Genomic DNA, 19,824 nt, shown 5'->3' with positions numbered 1-19,824 from the left:
CTCTAGTGCGAGCTTTCCCTCAAAATCGTATGGCCCCGATTATTGTCTGTGTGCTGGGGTAGGAATGAAACACTGACTTTGTATTCTGCAAGCCTGACAAATTCCCTTCACATGTTTTACAGGTGACTTTGCATTTCCTACACCCACCGTTGTGCCAGAGGGTCCCCGAGGCCACCCTTGGCTCAGTGACTTATGGGAGGACTTAGGGGACCAGCATGTTGCAGTCCAAGGAACGAACCAAAGTCGGCCGAAGGAGCGGGCGCGTGGGCGGCCCCTCCCGGTGCAGGCCCGAGGGGGGCTGCGGTCCCTGACCGCACGGTGCAGGTGGGTGCAGCCCTGTTACACATGGTCCAGGGCCCAGAAGAAGGAGGGCAGTTGTTGGGCCCAGACCGTATCGTTTCTACAATGCCACCGTTCAGGCACAGCCACACTTAGCACTCACAGCGGCTGGGCACCCCGCCCAAACCCCCTCCCCAGAGGCCACGCGGGGTCCTCCCCGCAGACGGGGCCCTTCCGGAGAGGCCAGGCTGCTGAGTCAGGTCTTTCGGCCCGTCAATCTTGTGAACTAATTTACTTAATGTTTTCTAATCTGTGCCTTCCTGTGGAATGTTCTCGCCTTCGGAGTCATCTCTGAGATCTCCAGTCCGATAAACCAGACGTGAGGGAGGCCACCCTTGTCTCGTCCTAAGTCCTCCAGGGAGACGGCGAAGGCAGGGTCTCTCCACTAGATGCGATGCCAGCCACGGGCTGTTTGGCGATACTTTATCAGGGGCAGAACATTCTGTTTTCGTCCCAGTTTGCTGAGTGTTTATCATGAACTAGCATCTCATTTGGGGCAACTTTTTTTCATTTATGTGAGCAAATGGTTTTTCTGCTAAATTGGTTTTTCATCCTCACCCAGTGTCCATTGTTGTTGGAGGGAGGGAGGGAGGGAGACATCCATCTGCTGCCCCCTGTGTGCGCCCCACCCGGAGATCAAACCCCACAACCCAGGCGTGTGCCCTGACTGGGAACTGAACCTGCGACCTTTGGTGCACGAGACGACGCTCCTGCCACCAAGCCACCCTGCCAGGGCCCTTTCTCGTCTTTGTTCTCTGCACGTGAAGGATTACGTTGACTGGTTTCTCAACGTTAAACATGTCTGCCAGCCCAGGGTGGCCCGGGGTTCACAGGGCGCACTGGACTTTGGAAATACGGCAGGTTCGGCGTGCTAGCAGGAGATACCTGAGGAGATGTGGTACCAGGTCTCGGAGTGTAACTTTGCTTTTTCATAACGCCCTTGCCAAGTTCTCTGCCGAGGGCTGTGCTGGCCCCTAAAGTGGGCTGTGAGGCGCCCTCTCACGCTCCGAGGTGAGAGAGGGTGTGTGTAATAACACGGCATCCCTTCTTTAGAAACTGCTGGAATCCACCAGCGGATGCATCGGAGCCTGGTGCTTCCTTAGTCGCAATATTTTAAAACAAAGACTTCGGTTTCTTTAACTGACAGAGAGCTATTCAGCATGTCGGTGTCTTCTTCAGTCCCGTTTGGCAGTCTGCTTCTCAAACGAGGGTTGGTTCTCATTTCATCCGGGCTGCCAGAATTGCTGGCAGTGGGCTAGGACTGCCCCCAAACCCCATGACAGCTCCCTGCGTCCCTCATCTGGGGACCCCACCTCTGCTCCTGTGCAGCATCTGAAAACCATGCCTCAGACACACCGCCTGGGTCTTAGCTGTTTGACTCAGTCAGTGTTCGTTTCTCCTCCGCCTTCCTTCACCTCTTGAGAGCTCCAGGAGAGGCAGAGCCGCTGTTTGGAAGCGAGACACCCGCTCGGGGTCCCACTGCCCACGGCTGCCGGTCCTACCTGCCCGCAGAGCTTCCCCACAGAGGGTGGCGGGACCAGTGTGGGAGGTGCACGGCCTGCCAGGCAGGGAGCTAGGTGGTGGGTGATGACATTTCTCCTTTGATGCTACAGGGTGATGCTACAACATCACCCTGGGAGCAGCTGCCAGGGAGCAGCTGAATTGTTGGAGCAGGAAGGGCAGGGTCTCTCTTGCTCCGCCCTGTTCCCACCCACTTCTGATTTCTGCCTCATGGACTGTGGTGGCTGACCGGAACACCCACAGCCCACAGAGCAGGCGTGCCAAGGCTGAAGCCATATCAGCTCAAGGGGAACGCATGCCTTCTGTCCACAGGGAGCTGGGGGTGCGAGGCAACTCCCTCAAGGCTGCAGCCAGGATGGTGGACCCGTGGGAGCTGGTCCAAGTTCACCCGGCTGGTTCCACACTGGAAAAGCCAGTGTTCCAAGGCCCAGAACTAGACTCTGAGCCTGGGAACCTCCTGCAGGGAGGGGCCTGGGAACTGGAGCACTGGGGCCCTGAACCACACGCAGGAGGCCAGAGGCTCCAACCTTCCCGGCAGCGGCCCCTCTGAACATGCCCACTCGGGTTCCTGCACCAGCCCTGTCCTGGGGGGTGTCCACACCTCATGCGGCCCAGGGAACAGAGCCCTTCTCCTGAGGGGCAGCACCTCCGCCCCCCTTGGCCCCTACAGAGCCCTCGCCATCTCCCCGGTACCGGGCCCCAGGGCACAGTCCCGCAGCCCTTCCCTGGGGAGGACGCAAGAGGCCATCTTCCCAGAAGTCCGGGGGCTGTGGCTTCACTGAGAATGGAATGTGCTTTGTGAGTGGCAGGGGCAGCCTGTTCTAGTCTCACTGTGCACGAAGGTGGGTCCTGGTCGCCCTGCCCTTGCCTGGGGAGGGGTGGGCCTCATCCACACAGCACTACACAGGGGAGCGAGGGAGGGGGCACGGCCCGCCAGGCGTTTGCTGAGCAAGCTGCACCGGAGATACAGACGCCAACACACACAGACCTTGCTAGCTGAGACAGGTGGGAAGGAGACCCCCACCACAAAGCCGGGGGAGACACCCTCTGCAGCCAGGCCACTGGCCCAGGGTCACACCGCTGTAGGTCGGGGAAGCCAAGCTCCGAGCTCACAACCGCCCCACCCCGGCCTCCTTCCATCAAACTCGCCCAGTGACCGGCGGAGGAAAAGGCATGGTCCACGTTGCTCATGGCCACCCAGGGCTGTAGTGCTCGGCCCCGCATGGATTTGCATCACTCAAGTGGCTTGTGACAAACACAGCTGCCTGGACACGTCCTCCTGGAGCTGGAGAGTGCAGGGTGGGGCACTGGCGCTGGGAAACCAGTACAGCCAGTGGCACCCCGGCCCTGGTCCCTGCAGGCTGGTTGGGAGGCTGCCTGTCTTTGTTCAGCCTATTGTGACTTGAAGAATGGAGGCACCACCCTGCCTATCCCCTCCCTGTCCCGGGCATGGGCTCTGGTTTCTCCAGGTGTGACGCAAGTCTGCACCCACCTTCTGGCATCTTCTTTCACTTGCTTGGGAGGACAGGAGGCCAAGCTGGGATTTCTTCCAGGGGTGAATGGACCAGACACTTCCAGCACGAGAAGGGCTGCAGCAGAGGGCCGCCGCCCTGGAGGGCAGGGGGCACTCACCCCCCACCCTGGCCCCTCCTGTGGACACCCAGCACTCTGAGGCAGCGCCCAGACATCGGGGCCGACGTTCCCAGGCATCCACTCCACACACTGGAAATGGAGCCCAAGCAGAGACAGCAGCAACGCGGTAGTTTGGACTGGGAAGTTTAATGTAAAGAATTGTTATCTACTAGGGCAGTGACGCAAACAGTTTCAAGAATCCCCGAGGGCTGAGGGAGCGGCCAAGGTTAAGGGAACACTGGAAAGGCGGCCCCTGCCAAGGCCAGGGTGCAGGCCTCGTTGGAAAAGGCACCAGGGGTCCCCGAATGGGGGGCAGGTTTGTATGCAGCCAGGGCTGGTAGGAAACGCCCTCTAGGACGGGCTGCTGGGTGGCCGATGCCAGAGGGAGTCGGGCGCTGGGGACCTCAGGTTAGGTCCTGGCACGGTGCCCTGTCTGGGCGTTGCCCCACCCCCAGCACCCTTGAGCCACAGGAAACGAAAGGGCGCCCCTGGCCCAGAGGGAGAAGCCCCTTCCCCGTGCAGTGCAAGGCCCGCAGCCCCCCGCTGACAAGTTCAACACCGTGTGTGCCGCACGGACAGACACTGACGGAGCAGCCCACGGTCAGGAGCAGGAGGTGAGGGCGGCTGTGGGCTGAAGGCCGTGACCTGGTACAGGGCACGCCGCCCGTCCGCTTCCGCTTTGGTCATCAAGCAGACGTGCGCTCCTGACACGGGGGCTGGAAGACATCCCGCTTTGGCGTCCCCAACAGGAGAAACACTGCCATCGATGGGCCAGCAGAAGGGACAGAGTCATCCTCCTGCCAAGGAAACTGCTCACTTCTGCGGGTGAGGAGGCAGCTGCTGTGACCCCTGCAGTCCCCTTGGGACGAGGGGAAGGGACACACACGGTCAGTTAGGAGGTGCCCATCTCGTGCCGGGCGCTTTCCAGTTCGCAGAGGAGGAGACGGAGGCTTCTAGAGGGTGGAGCTGGGAAGTCGGCCCCCAGACCGACTCCACACACTCTTGCAGCCCTGGGCGTAGGGGCGGGGTTCTCCCTGGGACAACGGCCAGCTAGAAGACCCCGGGCAGCAGGCGGTAGGGCACGGCGGTGGTGTAGCACGCCCAGGAGCCGCCATACTTGCTGGCACAGCGGTGCTCGTCCCGCAGGCAGCGGTGGGTCAGCAGGATGGCCATGTAGATGACGTAGAAGTAGGGTAGCAGGTGGCCGCCGCCGCAGGCCAGGCAGTAGGCCAGGCTGCCCAGGAGGTCGCCCGTGTAGTTGAGGTGGCGGGCCAGGCCCCAGAAGCCCGACACCAGTAGCTTGCTGTGGTGCCTCTGCCCGTCGGCCGACGTGTATGTGCACTCGATGACCTTGGGCTTTGCGCCCCAGATGAGGCAGCGGCCGTCCGTGCGCCGGAACAGGTCCTTCTGGTGGTTGGCCATGCGGAAGACGTAGTAGCCCAGCAGGCCCAGCAGCAGGACGCCCGCAGCGTGGGGCACAGACAGCTGCACGGGGTGGTAGACCAGGTACAGGCCCTGCCAGCGACAGCGCAGGCGTCAGCGTGGCCTGGGCCAGGGCTCGCCCCTGGCTCCCCGCCTGCCCGTGTCGGGCCTGGGCTTCCTCTCCCGCAGGTAAGGTGCCTGCCTCACAGGGGCGGTGGTGGGATCGGGTGAGCAAACGCGCGGTCGGCCCGCTGTCTCCCTGCCGGCCCACCTGTGTCGTGCAAGTGCACGCGTATACTCTTTACACTGGAAACGAGCAACAGTGACACAGACGTGCCACTCGGACACAACCCTGTGACGGAGAGTTCCGTGTGTCCTTGGCCACGGTGCCCAGAGACTTGGCCAAACACTAGCCGGGTCACCAGGGTGCCGGTCAGGAGACCTGCACCGAAGCAGGTCGCCCTCCGCCGTGGGGGTCTCATCCACTCAGCTGAAGGCTTCAGAGGGAACGGCCAACCCCCCGGGAAGGTTCCCCAGCAGACGGCAATGGCCTTCGGACCAGCTGCAGCGTCAGCTCTTCCCCGGACCTCCCGCATGCTGGCTGCTGGGAGGTTCTGGACGTGCCAGGACCACACTTGTGTACACACACACACACACACACACACACTGCACATCCTCTCGCGTGTGTAAACACACAGAAACTCTGTTCTGATTGTCTGCACACCTGGAAAATGCAGCTCACAGGATCAGGGCCCAGTGAGCCTTGCCAGCAGCCGGGCTGGGAAATGAGCACGCAGGACCCACTGAGGGCACCCAGCCCAGGGACCAGAACCAGGACGCCTGGCCCCCAGCCCCCCTCCTGCCCTGGGAGGCCGACGGGGGTCAGTGGATAGCGTCAGCCTGAGTCAGCACCGCACGCTGGGCTGTGGACGCTGGCCTGACATGTGCCCCACACTGCCTCCCAGGTCCCCCACGGGCTCACACAGCCTGCGAAGGCAGCTCCCCCCACCCCCCAACCAAATAGCTGCACGAGATCAAGTTCATTGCCTGTCCCTGGGCCTCCTCACTCACTGAGGAAACCAGCAGGCAGCCGGTGGCCAGGCCTTCGGAGCTGCCACCTTACCCAGGAGCCATTCCCCATACTGATGAGAGCTGGGATGGGCATGGGAGGCTGACGCCAAGCCACTCCCATGTCCCCCAACAGCCTCACGAGCCCCGGGGCATCTGCACTGCGCAGGGCAGGGGCAGGAAGGAGGAGCCCAGCCACCTGCGGGTCACCGCACTGCACAGCTTCCCAGCCCTAAGCCCCACCCAGGCGGCATCCCCCCTAGATGTCCACCGACAGCCAAGCGCAGGCTCCGGCCCGTCCCCTGGCTGGTGGCCCTGCTGAGGTGCAGGCCCAGGTGACCTCTGGCTCCCCAGACCAGCGTTCCCACAGCTCACGCGAGAGACTCCAGCCGTCTCCGAAGTACTGCACCTGTTCCGTTCCCACGGCCAGGCCCGCACCCTCTCGACCACCACACACCGCTCCTCCGCCTCCCGCATCAACTCCTGCTTGGCCGGTGTCCAGCCCGGCTCACCTCTCCAGCCTGGCACTTCTTCCTGCCACCCTCTCATCTTTCGTCCCGGCCACAGGGAACTGCTGGGGGCCTCCAAGTCCTCCTCTGCTGCCTACAGGCCCCCTCCCCGATCCCAGCCCATGCCACCAGGACTCTGCACGCGTCCCTCCCCCTCTCTGGAGTGTTCTTAGCCGAGCCTCCCCATTCTGCTTTCAGCACAGCTGCGGCTGCCCCTGGATGCACTTGCCGACCCCCATGCTGGTGGGGGGCTCCCCCTCCTAGGTCAGCACCCCTCCTGCACCAGGCTGCCCTTCCCAGCAGCGGAGAGCCGCAAGGAGCTGTCCCCTTCACTCCTCCACCCACCACGGGCCTGGGGCCTCCCACGCCCTCAGGAAGTAGTTACAGAACAAAAAGGGCAAGAAAGGTGCCCTGCAGCCCATTAAGCGCTAAGATTTGAGTAAAGAAGAACATAAAACACCCCTCCACCCACTCAGTTCGCCCAAATCACTCCTTTCACCCAAAGACCACTGCGCACCTTCTTCTTTAAGCGCGGCTGAGCTGTGCCCCCAAATCGCCGTGTGGGAGTCCTGCCACCCGCACCTCAGAAAGTGACCCAGCGCAGAGAAAGGGCCACAGGTGACCAGGGTAGGGGGAAGTCACTACGGTGAGTCCTAGCCCCACAGGACCTGTGTCCTTATCAGACAGACCAAGATGCAGATACACACAGAGGGATGACCATGTGGGGACACGGGGAGGGGACGGCCATCCGCACACCCAGGAGAGAGGCCTCAGGAGGGACCAGCCCCGTGACACCCGGTCTCAGACTCCCGCCTCCAGGACGGGAACGCGAGTGTCCGTGGGGCTTTGCCACGGAGGGCCGAGCCGAGTCCTGCACGCACTGCCCCCTTCCTGGGAACAGGGGACACCCCCAACCACGGACACACGCAGCAGCAAAGCTCCACCGGTGTCCAGCATGTCGGCCTTCGGGGGCAGGCCCAGGCGGCCGCACCCCGCTCCTCACCTGCAGCGTGTAGAGGTAAGGCAGCCACACGCAGTCCCCCCAGCCCAGGTACCACCCGAAGTGGTCGTGGCAGATGTCGATGGTTTTCAGGTACCAGGTCTCGTTCCAGAAAAAGTCCAGCACGTACACAGCCTGCAAAGCAAGAGCAGCTATGGGCCGCCCATGGGGCAGGGCCTCCGCAGGGCTGGTCCTGCGCTTCCCACCCTGCCCGGGAGTCCTCGTCCTGGAGAGTCTGTGGTCCAAGGACAAGCAGGGCCCAAAAATGAGGATGGAAGACGGGCACCCCACCATGTCCGGGGAGGTGGCACCAAGGCGGGGGGCTTGCAGCAGATCGAGGTAGCTCTGGGTGGAAGGCGCAGGACGTCCCACAGAGAAGGGGGCGTGGAATGCCACAGTGCACGGCAGCCCTTCGCCCACGGAGCGAGTGCCCCAGCATGTGCCCTGCCGGCTGTCCCCGTGGACACATACCGTGGCCCACATAGCGGGGTGACCGCCGTGTCCCATGGGGTTGAGGAGAATGATGTCTATTTATACATGGGACAAAGGTAGGTCATACCCCTCGTTCCCCACCTTGGGGGGGACGCCTGAGACCCACAGGGACCACGTGGGGGCACCTCGTGGGAAACCACTCTGGAGGCCACAGACTGTGACGTGGGCAGGACCGCTCACGTCCTGAGACGCCAGAACTGCGATGCCAGCACCACTGACATGCTGGAGCCAATGACAGGCGTCCCCTGGGAGAGTCCCCAGGGCCTGTGTGGCACCTGGCATGCAGTGACAGGCTCTCCCACTATGGGCTCACCAGCCGCGCCCCAGGGATACGCGGGAAGGGGCCGGCCCCCTTCTAAAAGTGGTGGACTAAGGCCTTTCGACCCCACCCGGCTCGCCGGTTTCCCCGCGCGCAGCGGGCGTCAGCGCCCGGGCCCACCTGCAGCACGTTGACCAGGATCATGGAGTTGGTCACGTGGCCGTGGAGCTCCCGCTGCTTGGCGGCGAAGGACAGGTTGATGAGGGTCCAGGCGACGATCCCGGGGCGCCCGTTGAAGAAGAGCTTGAAGTCGAACCACTGCCCAATCCGGGGGTTAAACTCGATGCCCATCATGTAGTTGTAGAAGAAGTTGCCTGTGAATTTGCTGAGAAAACAAAGAAAAGACACAACTCGTCAAGGAGCGTGTTGCACCCCCACGGCGGCCTGGTTTGGGGCCTGGACACATGGGCTCCGCCCGGCCACGGTGCTGACGGTGCCAGGTGACCCGGACAAGGGCTGGCGGGAGCTGCGGCGAGTGCGCACCGGAGCCCAGGCCCCTGCCCGCCTCCCGCTGCCTCGGCCCCCTCACTGCGTCCGAGCACCACTGGGCACCACCGGCCCTGGAAGGAAGCCTCAGGGCTACGCACTGGGGGCCAGGGAGGGGGTGTGGTCCCTGCGCTTCGTGCTTCCAGGACCCGCACCCAGGCTGTACCATCCTCCCCCAGGCTCCTGTGAGGCACAACTCGGGCCTCCCGAGAGCAAGTGACACAAATTATGCGAAGACAGGGAGGAGAGACAGTGCCACTCAGAGCCGGGTGCCCGGCTCCAGGCCCACGTCTACAGGACAAGCTTGTTAACCGTGGGCTGACCTGGTTACCTGACCCCACAGCCCTCTCCCAGGGTGGCCAGAGATCAGCCCAGCTCGCCCAGGTGAAGGCCCCCACGAGGCAGACCTTGCTGCGGACACTTGGAGATCTGTGTCAGTTAGAAAAACATCATCCGTTTCCCTCAAGGTAAGTACAAAGCAGCAAGATATGCAGACGCTGCAACAGGTGGTGATGACAAAGCCTTGCAGCCCCGCCCCGAGTCTGGCAGCCACAGACGGTGCGCTATGCCAGCGCGGGGACACTTCCCGGGAGCCTCGAAGTCCCAGGGAAAGGAAACACACTTTGGTTTGTTTGGGCCCCTGGGGCACAATGAAAGCACCCCAAGAACAAGAGTCTTATTCATGCCTAAAGCCCCACTGCCTGCACCCATCTGCAGGGGGACCCAGCAACACCTGTTGATAATGAATGGAGGGAGGGAGCAGGGGAAGGGTGAAAACTGAGGGAGGGGCGGATTGATGGTGAATAAAGGGATGAATGTATGGTGGGTGGGTGGGTGGATGCGTGGTAGGTGGACGGATGGGTGGGTGGATGGAGAAATGGGTGGGTAGGGAGGTAACGCCTGTCCAACCCAAGGCTTCCCTGAGGACAGAAGCCCTCTCTGGGGAAGCTGCTACAGTAAAGTCACAGAAATAACAAGTTTCCGTCTCCCCACTAAAGCTGTCTGGGCCACACGGATGTCCCAGAGACAGAGGCAATGTGCTCCCTTTGCCCCTGGGACAGAAGTCACCTTTCGCACCTCCCCACTCCCATGACTCAGCCCCCAAAGGCAGACCTGGCCACTGTCACCATAGCCTTCCTTGGGCAGAAGCCGCCCCAACGTTTAGCAAGGCTGCTCCCAGATCAAACAAGCTGCACGAAGCTCCCCTCACGGACTCTCAAGGCCGCAGGGCTCCACTAGCTCCCGTCTGAGGTCACAGACGAGGCAAGCGGTGGCAGTGTGCGCAGCCCCTTTGGCGAGACCAGCTGCGCAGGGCATACCAGTCTCTGGCGCTGGTGGGGAAGAGGTAGCCCTTGATCATCGCGAAGGTGGACACGGCGTAGCCCAGGATGTTGGCACACCACAGCAGCGGGATCCAGTTGTCAAAGATGATGGTGGGGGAGAAGCAGGCGAGGAGGTGGGAGTTGATGAACCAGAGCAGGTGCGTGATGAGCCACGCCTGCAGGCCGTTGACCTGGTACTTGTTGACGACACCTGTGCGGGAAGACCGGAGCATGAGAGCACGCTCCCGCCTGTGACGGCAGCCAGCTCAGGTCCCGGTCCAGGGCACCCAGGCTGCCACCCAGCTGCCGCGGCACGTCCGGGCCCAGGTCACTGCCAGGGCGCACCTCACACTGCTGGTCCCGGGCCACTGCTCCTGCCTGCGGGTCTGGGGAGAGGGAAGGGCCCCTCTGAGGCCTCTGGCTCCGGGCGCCCTGCGTGGCCGCGAAGCCAGCAGCTGACAGCAGTCAGGTGTAGGTAGCAGGTGAGAGCGCAGGGGCACAGGGACAGGCTTAACTAAACGTCCAGGTGCTCTGGGGGCCACGGGCTCATAGCCAGAGATCATACGGCACTTGTCATGGCCCGGAGGCCTGTCTGTGAAGCAAGTCCCAGCAGGAGTGTTCCAAAGGACGCTTTGTGACACAGGGTAGAAAAACGTAGCTGGGGAGCACAGAGCTCTGACGGCTGACACGCGACGAAGGCCGCAAGAGCTTCAGTTTCTGCTCGTGCTTTAAAGGGAAGGTCGCAGACACAACCCTGGCCCGAACTCCCTGCCACACTGCTCAGGGCTCAGCACCGGCCCTGCGGGCGGGCTCACGGTGTTCTCGGCCAGAGGGGCTCCCTTAATCCAGTGACAGTGCCGGCAGTGGGGCACTGAAGACCGTGACCTTCAACCTCAGGTCCAGTGCAGTCCCAGCTGCCCGCGGCTGTCGAGAGGCCAGGTGCGGAGAGCATCCTGAGCACGTTCACTTTGTCAGTGAGAAGACTTCACAGGGGAGGGGCCCCACCCGAGGAAGGGATGGGACAGGGACAGGGACACGCCGTGGGCTGCGCCCCGAAGGTTACCTGCAGGAGTCACAGCACCCTCCTGGACACCTCCCACGTAGCCAGGCACAAACTTATGGCAGAAGTCAGGGAGCGCCACGTACAGGAGCACCTGGAACAGAGATTTCAGGCTGAGCTACCAGGAGGGCCTGGCCTAGGGACACGCAGGAAGGCGCCGTGCACATGCGAGAAGCCAGATTCAGGGCAGTTATTCCTTCCAGAAGGATCTGTAGCTCTGGGAGCTCTGACTGCGTGTCTGAGCAGCAGAAATCGTCACCACCTAAGCAACCCCCGTGTCCCGTGCCCCCCCCCCCCCCCGAGCCACGGGCTCACTCAGTCCCCTCAGCAGAATGGCCCGTGTCTGTGCCTCCCACTTTGGGGACCACTGGAAAGAATCGAGGTACAGTCCCCAGGCCACGAAAGGCACCTTTTCAAGCACAGGTCAGTGGTACCAGCACATCCATGGGGCTGCAGGACCATCACCCCTCTCCGATTCCAGAACATTCTTATCACCCCTCGGTGCTCCCTGCCCCTCCTCCCAGCTCCCAACAACCTCGACTCCGTTTTCTGTCTCCATGGATTTGCCGGTCCTGGACTTGCCATATGCATGTGGCTAAATGACACTCTACCACGTGGGCAGGCCGAGCGGGTTTGTCTGCTCGGCCCCGGACAGACACGTGGGTTGTCCCTCGTCCAGGCCACCCTGCCTCAGGCTGCCCGCATCACTGTCCGCCCACAGGGACTGACGTGCGTGGGGACGTAAACCCTCAGGCCGGGCCCTGGGGAGAAGCAGCTGATCCCACCGGTGCTGCCCTCCCGGGCAAGACGGCCCCAGGCCGCTCGCTCTCAAGGTCTCCTTGGAAACATCCAGGTCCCGGTGAGAAATGACACCCACCTGTTCACCAGGTGCACTGAGCAAACAGCATCTTCCTGGTGACCACCTGCTGGTCCAGGAGGCCATGGGGTCCCAGCACTGCCGAGGACATCCTTGGCCAGGGCTGACCCCAGTGGGAACACAGGCCTTGGCTTTGCAACCAAGTGCCCCTCTGGGGGTGGCTGCCCCTCTCACAGGCCATGGTAAGGTCAGGTCCCTGTCACATACAGGGTCCCTGGCCCTCCTGTGTGCCCTCAGGGTCTGGCTGTCCAGTGCACAGCCAGCCCCTGCTAAGCCACAGCATGTCAGATGCCCGTTGTCTGACCGGGGGCCACGCACCCTGGCTGCAGGGGGTGTCCTGCCAGGTCCCGGGAACGAGAACGCCAATCTGCGCCAGGACAAGTGGCCTCAACCGTCCCGGCAGCAGGGGCCACCCGGCACCCCATGCGCCCTGACCCTGCATCAGGGGCGGAGGGTGGGGACTCACCTGGAACGCGACCCACAGGGCGTAGATCTGGGCCGCTTCCTTCGTCAAAGACGGCGTCTTGGCCCAGATGTCAGAGAGCCGGACGCGGCCAGTGGCGAGACTGAGCAGGGGGGCCGTGAGCGAGCAGCCATACTGGTCGCACGCCATGATGAAGAAATACACGATGAAGGGGGCGAAGAGCAGCAGGAACAGGACGCTCGCCAAGGAGAACCAGTCCACCTCCCTGCGGGGCGCAGACGGGCACGCTGGGGCGGCAGGAAGCTCCCGCCTCCCAACACACTGCTCTGCCTTCAGCGTGGGGGCCCTCCCGCCAACCCCCCGGGCACCCAGTGAAAGCCCAGGCCCCAGCGTCTGAACAGCCACACAGCAGCGTCAGCGCAGGGGCACCAGCAGGCCTGAGAACGCGTTCTGACTCTTCTTCAACGCCTTGCTCTATAAAATGGGAAGCTGCTAACCTCCCACAACTCCTGACCATCAAAATGTGGTCACAGGCCCACAAACCCCCCGAGACCGGTGCCCTGTCACTAAGACCCACCTCATCCCCCAGTCGGGAGATGGGTGGGAGCCTTACCAGGCGCGGCCCCACTGTCCCTGGGTGGCGTCCCCACCGCGGGCAGTGCTGCCCGGACTCCTGGTTTTGGGAGTGCTGGGCTGGGGTTTTGCAGCCATGTCACCCTGCGGGAAGGAGAGACAGACACTGGGCTCAGGCTGTCCCGTGGGGGACCAGCCCCCCGCCCCCGCTCGACCTCGTCCGGGACGGCAGGGTCCGGGTGGGGAAGAGAGCATCGGGCTGGGCTCTCCCGGAACCTGCCCCAGAGCTCCCTCAGCCAGGAGTCTCCTCTCTGTCACAGCGGGATGGGGTTACACACGTGTAACACCCCCGGCCACGCACGGCTGCACGTGTTTTATTGTTTTCCCTGAGGCTCACAGACAGGACGGATGCGGAGGGTGAGGTACCTGCTATCTTGACTTCCTCACAGCCGGAAGGTCGCCACCAGGCCCACGAACCAGGGCCCGCCTCCAGCGTCTGGTCAGGCAGGCCCACAGCAGAACGGAGGGTCCCCTCCGAATCGCCAGACTCCTAGGGCCCAACAGGCCCGCTTGGTTCTTCGTGAGCCACCTAACGGAGTCCTGCAGGGACACAAAGATGTGAAGGACACTCGGGGAGCTGGCAGGTAAGAGCCCAGGTGAGATTTATTCCAGGCCCACGGCTGGAACCAAGGGAGAGGCACGTGCTCGGGAGCTCAAAGTGGGAAGAGGCCCGCGGACGGGCGTCACTGGTGGGAGGCGATCTGATCACACGGCCTCCCTGCCGGGCCCACGCGGTGTCCCGACAACAGGGCCACTTCATACTGAGGTGGGCCTGGGTGGAGGTTCACCGACATGAAGCCTTAACACAGGCAGGTGTGGCCCCCAGGAAGCAGCTCTAGACCGAAAGGTGTTCTCTTCGTAGACGTACCCCAGCAGCCGCGAGCGAGCTCGCTGGGTCGTGGGCCTGAATCAGGCCCCCAGAGCGTGCTCGCTCCCACCGGCATGTGCTGTGGTGTGGAGCGGCAGGGCGTGAGGTGGGCTCGGAGCCTGGCTCTCTGCACAGTCGTGAACCCGTGACCCTGCCGGGCGTGTGGGGCACACATGCCCACGCACACCAGTACCTGTGGTGGCTGTTAACACTGGATAGAGGAGGGTTAGTGTCCCGCACCTGGGAAACAGTGAAATAGTGGGTTGTCTGGTGCCCAGTCGGCTCCCTGGACAGGTATGTGAGGGACAGTTGGAGGGACACTGTCCCTGAGAGTGTGGGGATGATGTAGTGGGAGTGGCTGAGGTTAGATTTTGGATGTCGTGTCCGTGCCTGGTGTGACACATTCACTTCAGACACATCCATGCTAACAAACACGGGGCCAGCTTTGAGACGCAGCTGCCGTGGAGAGTACTGGGTCAGAGCCGGGGCAGCCGGGACAACAGACAGCTTCCCTGACCCAGTTCCCCTCCCTTCTGGGGCCCTGATCACCGCTCTCAGGCTTTCAGTGAGCTGCCAGAGAACCTGTGAAGCCTTAGACATCCCACCCTTGGCCCTAATGTGGGCAGAGCCCCAGGTCTGCGTCTCTCCCCAAACCCCACCCCCATGACCTCGCGCATCTCAAGGACTTAGTGATACAGGGACACACTGGAGAGCCAGGACCATGGCAGGAAAGCACTGGGGGCTGGCACAGTGAACGCCCAGGTGGCCCAATGGCCACCATCAAGGCCGCGAGTTCTCAGCAGGACCAGCTCCTGCTGCCAACATGTCCCCACTGGGAATTCAAGTTGTGTGACCTCAGCCTGCTCTTTACACTTGCTAGGCCTCAGTTTTGAGCACCTGCCAAGGTCTGGCCACCCATCACCTCACCGAGTTCTCGCACGGGCCCTGGGCAGCCAGCACGATCAGGCCCAAGTCACAGCTGGACGGGGTGAAGCAGGACGAGTTGTCTCTGCTGACAGAGCTAGAGGGACAAGGCTGGGCCCGCGGGATGCCCCCACCCCGCTGTGCTCCACGCGGGGGGCCACGCAGTAAACTTCAGAACACAAGGACAGAGACCCCGCGGAGGCCCCAAGCGCCGGGAACTACCCTGACATACACGGAGGACCACACTGTGTCGGAACAACGTCAGAGCAGCAGGGGCCTGTTCCAGAACCCTCAGCGAAGGCGGGGTAGAGGCTGAAAAACGCAGACATGCCCCGAACTGGCCTTCAGAAGAACGCAAATGATAAAATTGAAGGTCAGCAAGGGGGAGGTCGGCGGCGGCCCTCCCGGAGGCCAAGCGGACCAGCATCTCCCTGTAGGATGTTCTCTGGAGCCACAGGCAGGCAGCCGAGTAAGCGCGCAGACGTGAGAGCCCCCACGGGAGGCGGCTGTCCTTACAAAGCAGCGGCAACACCTACACGGCAGCCGCAGATGAGTGGCCACACACCCACCCACTGGGACAGTCACCGATTTCCTTAAAGAATGAGCTCCTCAGGCAAAATCAGGTCCCCGGCGTGTGACAGCACCAGGACAAGCTGCAAGACAGTCCGTCCTTTAAAAGACTGTTTAAAAAGCTAAGCACCGAAAGCTTAAACTGGAAACACTGGGGGGGTTTCCTCTTTTCCCAATGTTTCTGGGAGAAATGTACTTGTCTAATAAAGTAACTTAACAACAAAAAGACTTTCTTACCAGCTCTTAGAGCCGTAAGATGCCCAATCCTGGGAACATCTGTGGCTCTAACTGGGATCAGGGAGGCCGTCTGTCCCCAGTGGACGGTGACTGTGGGGGTGATTCTTGGGTTCACCTGAAGCTTTACTGCATCCCCACCCGCCCCCTGTGTGGTCACAGCCTCTACTCACTCGGCTGAGTCACAAGCCTCCCGTGCCAGACGTGGGGGCCCCTCCCAGGTGGGTGGCCCCTCCAGCTCCTGGCACCAGAGAGCTCTGCCTGGCTTACCTCGGCCTGGTGGGCGTCCCGGGCGGGCGTCCCGGCCGGGGCCCTGGGGGAGGCCTCCAGGGCCAGGCGTGTGTCCTGGCTTTGACAGCAGCGACAGGACTCTGCTTTCAGAAAGCTCAAAAATCTGACAACACAAGTTTAAAAGTCAAATGTTCAAGTCCCTCGCCTTTGTCCTGCCTCCAACCCGTGCCCAGGAGTCACTGGCGTGGGCGTGTCCCCTTCCAAGTGCCTCGGGAGTTATTACACAACGCACACGCCCGCAGTCCTTCCTGTCTTCCGAACTCTCTGGCACCTTCGCGTCGTGCTGTCTTGGGGCGCAGGGGCCTGCGGTGCACATACTGTGCGAGCCTGCCACGGTCCCACTTTTCTAGCTGCACACCACGGAAGAGGACCCTGTGAGAAGCCGTCCAATTGCGCTCCGATGTCGCCCGCACACGGCGCTGGTGGACAAGTGCCCTGCAGGCGGAAGGCTCCACCCTCCCAGCCCTGCCCTGGCCTCTGCGGCCCCCAAGCTTCTCAGCTCCCTCTGCCCAGCCGCCCACACGTTTGACAGAATGAACGGGACCCTTCAGAACCCTATTAAAAAGGGATTCGCCAAAGCGTGCTCACAAACAGCAGTTCCCTTTCACTCCACTGTGCAGCCCCTAGATCCCCTGTCTTAAATCTGGGCACCCAACGTGGTGCGCTATGGGGCCCAGCTCCTGTTTCCTGACCTCGCAGCTGTAGGAAGAGCTTCGGTGGGCACAAGAAGGGCACCTTGCTCTAAGACCAGGTGCACCTGAGGCCACAGACCACCCAGCTCCTTCCTCTGCTCTGGGCAAAAAATCACAGCTGAAAACACAGACTTTCAGGCAACGTAAGCCCGGCAGTTGGTGCGGAAGGAATCCACGCTCTCTGGTCAATGCCCACCATCAGCGTGGGGGCCCAGGGGCTTGGGTGCCTGGGACAGTGTTCTGCCCCCACTCCCAGGTGCCAAACAAAGGCATGGAATGGGGGAGCTGTTTCCCCAAACCAAAGCAACATCGCCGGGGTGTGGGTCTGTGCCTCCGCCCTGCCACCCTTCTAAGTATGTGACTCTCAGGTCACTTCCCGATTCGGGAAAGTGGGTGATGCCAGATACGTAGGCTGCTCTGAGTAAGAACCGTGCCTGGCACACAGGAAACGCGCAGGAAGTGACAGACGGCCAGGCACACACTGCTTTGGACAGCACCGTTCCTCCCTTCCAGCTTTCCCCTCTCCTGTTTTAGCTTTTGTCAGAAATCTTACTGAGCAGTTCCTACCTGCAAGAGCCTTTTCAGTAAAATTATCCAGTGTCCAGGAAAGAGGCGATAAATCGTTAACGGATGGAAAGCAGGGATGGTTGGAAAAGGTGAGAGGGCCCCGTGTGCGCTCTCCCTGCAGTTTCTGGGCCTTGGCCCCCGCCCTGGTCAACCCATCCCCAGTGAAGCGGTTCGGCGTCTCCGTCCTGCTTCCAGCCGCTCCGTTATTTCCTCAAACAGGAACCTGCACCCGCTCGAGCGGGGCACCCGGAGCAGAAGCGGGCACCAGGCTCTGCCCCAGATTCCCGGGGCGGGCTCCCGAACACCTGGGGCACACAGCGTGGCCCCGAAGGGCCGTCTTGGAGTGGGCCAACTGGCGCCCCTAAACCCCGGCCGCCCCTCACACGCGCGACCCCCGCTCTCCGCCCGCGCGCGGCTCCAGAACACCGGGCCCATTCTCTCCTGCGCGCACGCATCCCCCCCCTTGCCTGCACACCGGCCCCCCACACTTCACCTGCGCACGCCCCCGCCGTCTCACCTGCGCCCACAGACCCGCACCGTCTGATCGGTGCCCTCGGGTACCCGCGTAATCCAACCAGCCGTGGCCCCGCCCCCACGTAACGTGTTGCGGTGGTCGACCAACCGGAGGCGGCCCCTGCGCGCCGAGACTCTTAGCGTCCTACGATTCGCCGCAGTGGCTAGCCCCGCCCCCTAAGCTGACTCGAACCACGGTGCGCGTCACTCAGAGGCAGCGGAGCACGAGATTGACAGCAGGAGACTGTTCCAAAGACGCCCTCCGGGTGCGCGGAGGGAAGCCGAGCACCCTGGAGCAAGGCCTGGGCGCTGCGGTAACCACCGCGTGAGCCCGCGCGAGACTCGGCTGCTCGTCAATCGCGTGGTCGTGGGCAAGCTTCTTGCTCCGTGCCTATTTCCTCTTCTGCTAACGGGGCTTCAAAGGCGCGCGGCAAATACAGAGCACCTGGGGGCCAGGAGCTGGGTCCACAAAACAGACAAAATCCCTGCTTTTAGGGCGGGATGCAGTAACACTAAACAATCAAGTAGGTATATAGGGCGTCAGATAGTGAGGGCATTAAAGCAGGGTAACAGATTGAGTGTGTACGCAGCACTGTTATTTAGGGGTGGCAGACAGGGCGCTGTGCTAGGAGGCCATCACAGCTCAGTTCCCCAGAAAGCCGCCCGGACATGGAGTTTAGCGTGGGATATTTACTAGGGATCACACCTGTGCAGAGGTAGGAAGGGAGGAAGCAGCAGCATTGGGCAGAGGGAGAAATTGAGTCACAAAGCACACCCCTCAGCTTTGACCAGACATGGGGAAGCTGCTGAGATAAGAGAGCCGCCCAGAGTTGTCCCACTGGACAGAAATGGTCCAACCATGTACTCCTGCCTTCACCAGTCATTGGGCACGGGCCACCCCAGCAAGGGCATGACCTTGGGTGGGGCAGCTGCACAGTCAGGCAGCCCCTGGAGAGGAGGGCAGCTGAAGGCATCCGGAGACCCCACTTTCTACATATGGGGCGTCAGGCTTCCTGGCCGAAGGATCTGCTTGGCACATCTCTGTGTTGCTCACGGAGACATTTATTTTTCCTGCAGTTTTTTTATTTTGAAAGATGTCAAATAAGCCTGTTGGATATGTAGTGAAGTGACACCCATAGACCCAGAATCCGCAGATAACTTTCCTCTCCCTCTGGGGGTGTATCCCCTCCTTTCCCCCAGCGCAAACCGTTAATTAGCTGCAGATGAGACCTCCTTCCTAACTACATCACCTAAATCCATCTCCTAAAACCAAGGATATTCTTTCATGCTACTAAAAATGACCACACTCTGGAAATTCAACATCAATGCATTGCTATTATCTGAGGTATTTGTCCACACCCAGTGTGCCCAATGTCCCAGAAATGTCCTTCAGAGCCTCTTTTGAAAAACCCAGGATCTAATCAGGAAACCACACGGTGCACTTAGTTGTCCCGGCCCCTTAGCCTTGCTTCACCTGGAGCAGGGACCAGCCTTTATAGCGTGTTATACCGTATCTTTTTGGCTTCCCATCACATGACGGTATTGAAGAACCCAGGCTGCTTTTTGCGATCTCTCTCTCTCTCTGGGTTTGGCTGGTTCCCTCACCCTTGCATTTAGGCTGTGCATCTAGGGGCAGGATAACACGCTACATCGATGATGTCGCGTCTCCAATTATCATATCAGGAGGCCTCTCTGCTAGAAGGCCATCACAGCTCAGTTCCCCAGAAAGCGGTCCGGACATGGAGTTCAGGGTGGAATGTTTACTAGGGTTCACACCTGTGCAGAGGTGGGAAGGGAGGAATCTAGGTCTATTTCTGTCCCATTGTCGAAGGTAAGTTTGATCATGCCGTTCAGGTGGTGTCTGCCAGGTGTCTCCACTTTTCCTCTCCTGGTTAATAAGTAACCTGTGGGGTGACACTTTGAGACTGTGACAATACGCTGTTCTCAAACTACCTTTCATCCAGGCATCCAGCATTCAGTGAAGACTTTTGCCCGACTTGCTGACTTCTTGGTGCACAGCGTAATTTTCTGATTTCATCATTCCTTCAAAATCTATTAGTT

At 61.4% G+C, this 19,824-nt stretch overlaps 1 protein-coding gene across 2 annotated transcripts; it reads right to left on the bottom strand.

The window, feature by feature from the left end:
* Positions 1–3,620: 3,620 nt before the first annotated feature.
* DHCR7 (7-dehydrocholesterol reductase) lies at positions 3,621–17,881 on the bottom strand. 2 transcript variants are annotated; one of them, XM_045183475.3, is made up of 10 exons: positions 17,768–17,814; positions 15,971–16,094; positions 13,471–13,644; positions 13,085–13,188; positions 12,514–12,736; positions 11,174–11,264; positions 10,108–10,321; positions 8,423–8,627; positions 7,495–7,626; positions 3,621–5,007 (listed from the first exon to the last, which is right to left on the bottom strand). In XM_045183475.3, exons 4-10 carry the CDS (start codon positions 13,180–13,182, stop codon positions 4,543–4,545), a joined length of 1,428 nt encoding a protein of 475 aa, XP_045039410.2. In that variant the 5' UTR covers positions 13,183–13,188; positions 13,471–13,644; positions 15,971–16,094; positions 17,768–17,814; the 3' UTR covers positions 3,621–4,542. The 2 variants fall into 2 exon arrangements, with proteins under 2 accessions (XP_045039410.2, XP_024429903.2); XM_024574135.4 differs by lacking the exon at positions 15,971–16,094 and having other exon boundaries at positions 17,768–17,881.
* Between the last annotated feature and the right edge of the window lie 1,943 nt (positions 17,882–19,824).

The sequence above is a fragment of the Desmodus rotundus genome, chromosome 5 (genome assembly GCF_022682495.2).
Source record: "Desmodus rotundus isolate HL8 chromosome 5, HLdesRot8A.1, whole genome shotgun sequence".
NCBI classification, from domain to species: Eukaryota; Metazoa; Chordata; class Mammalia; order Chiroptera; family Phyllostomidae; genus Desmodus; species Desmodus rotundus.
Note: the sequence above shows the minus strand (reverse complement) of the source record. Positions and strands in the feature narration are given on the sequence as shown.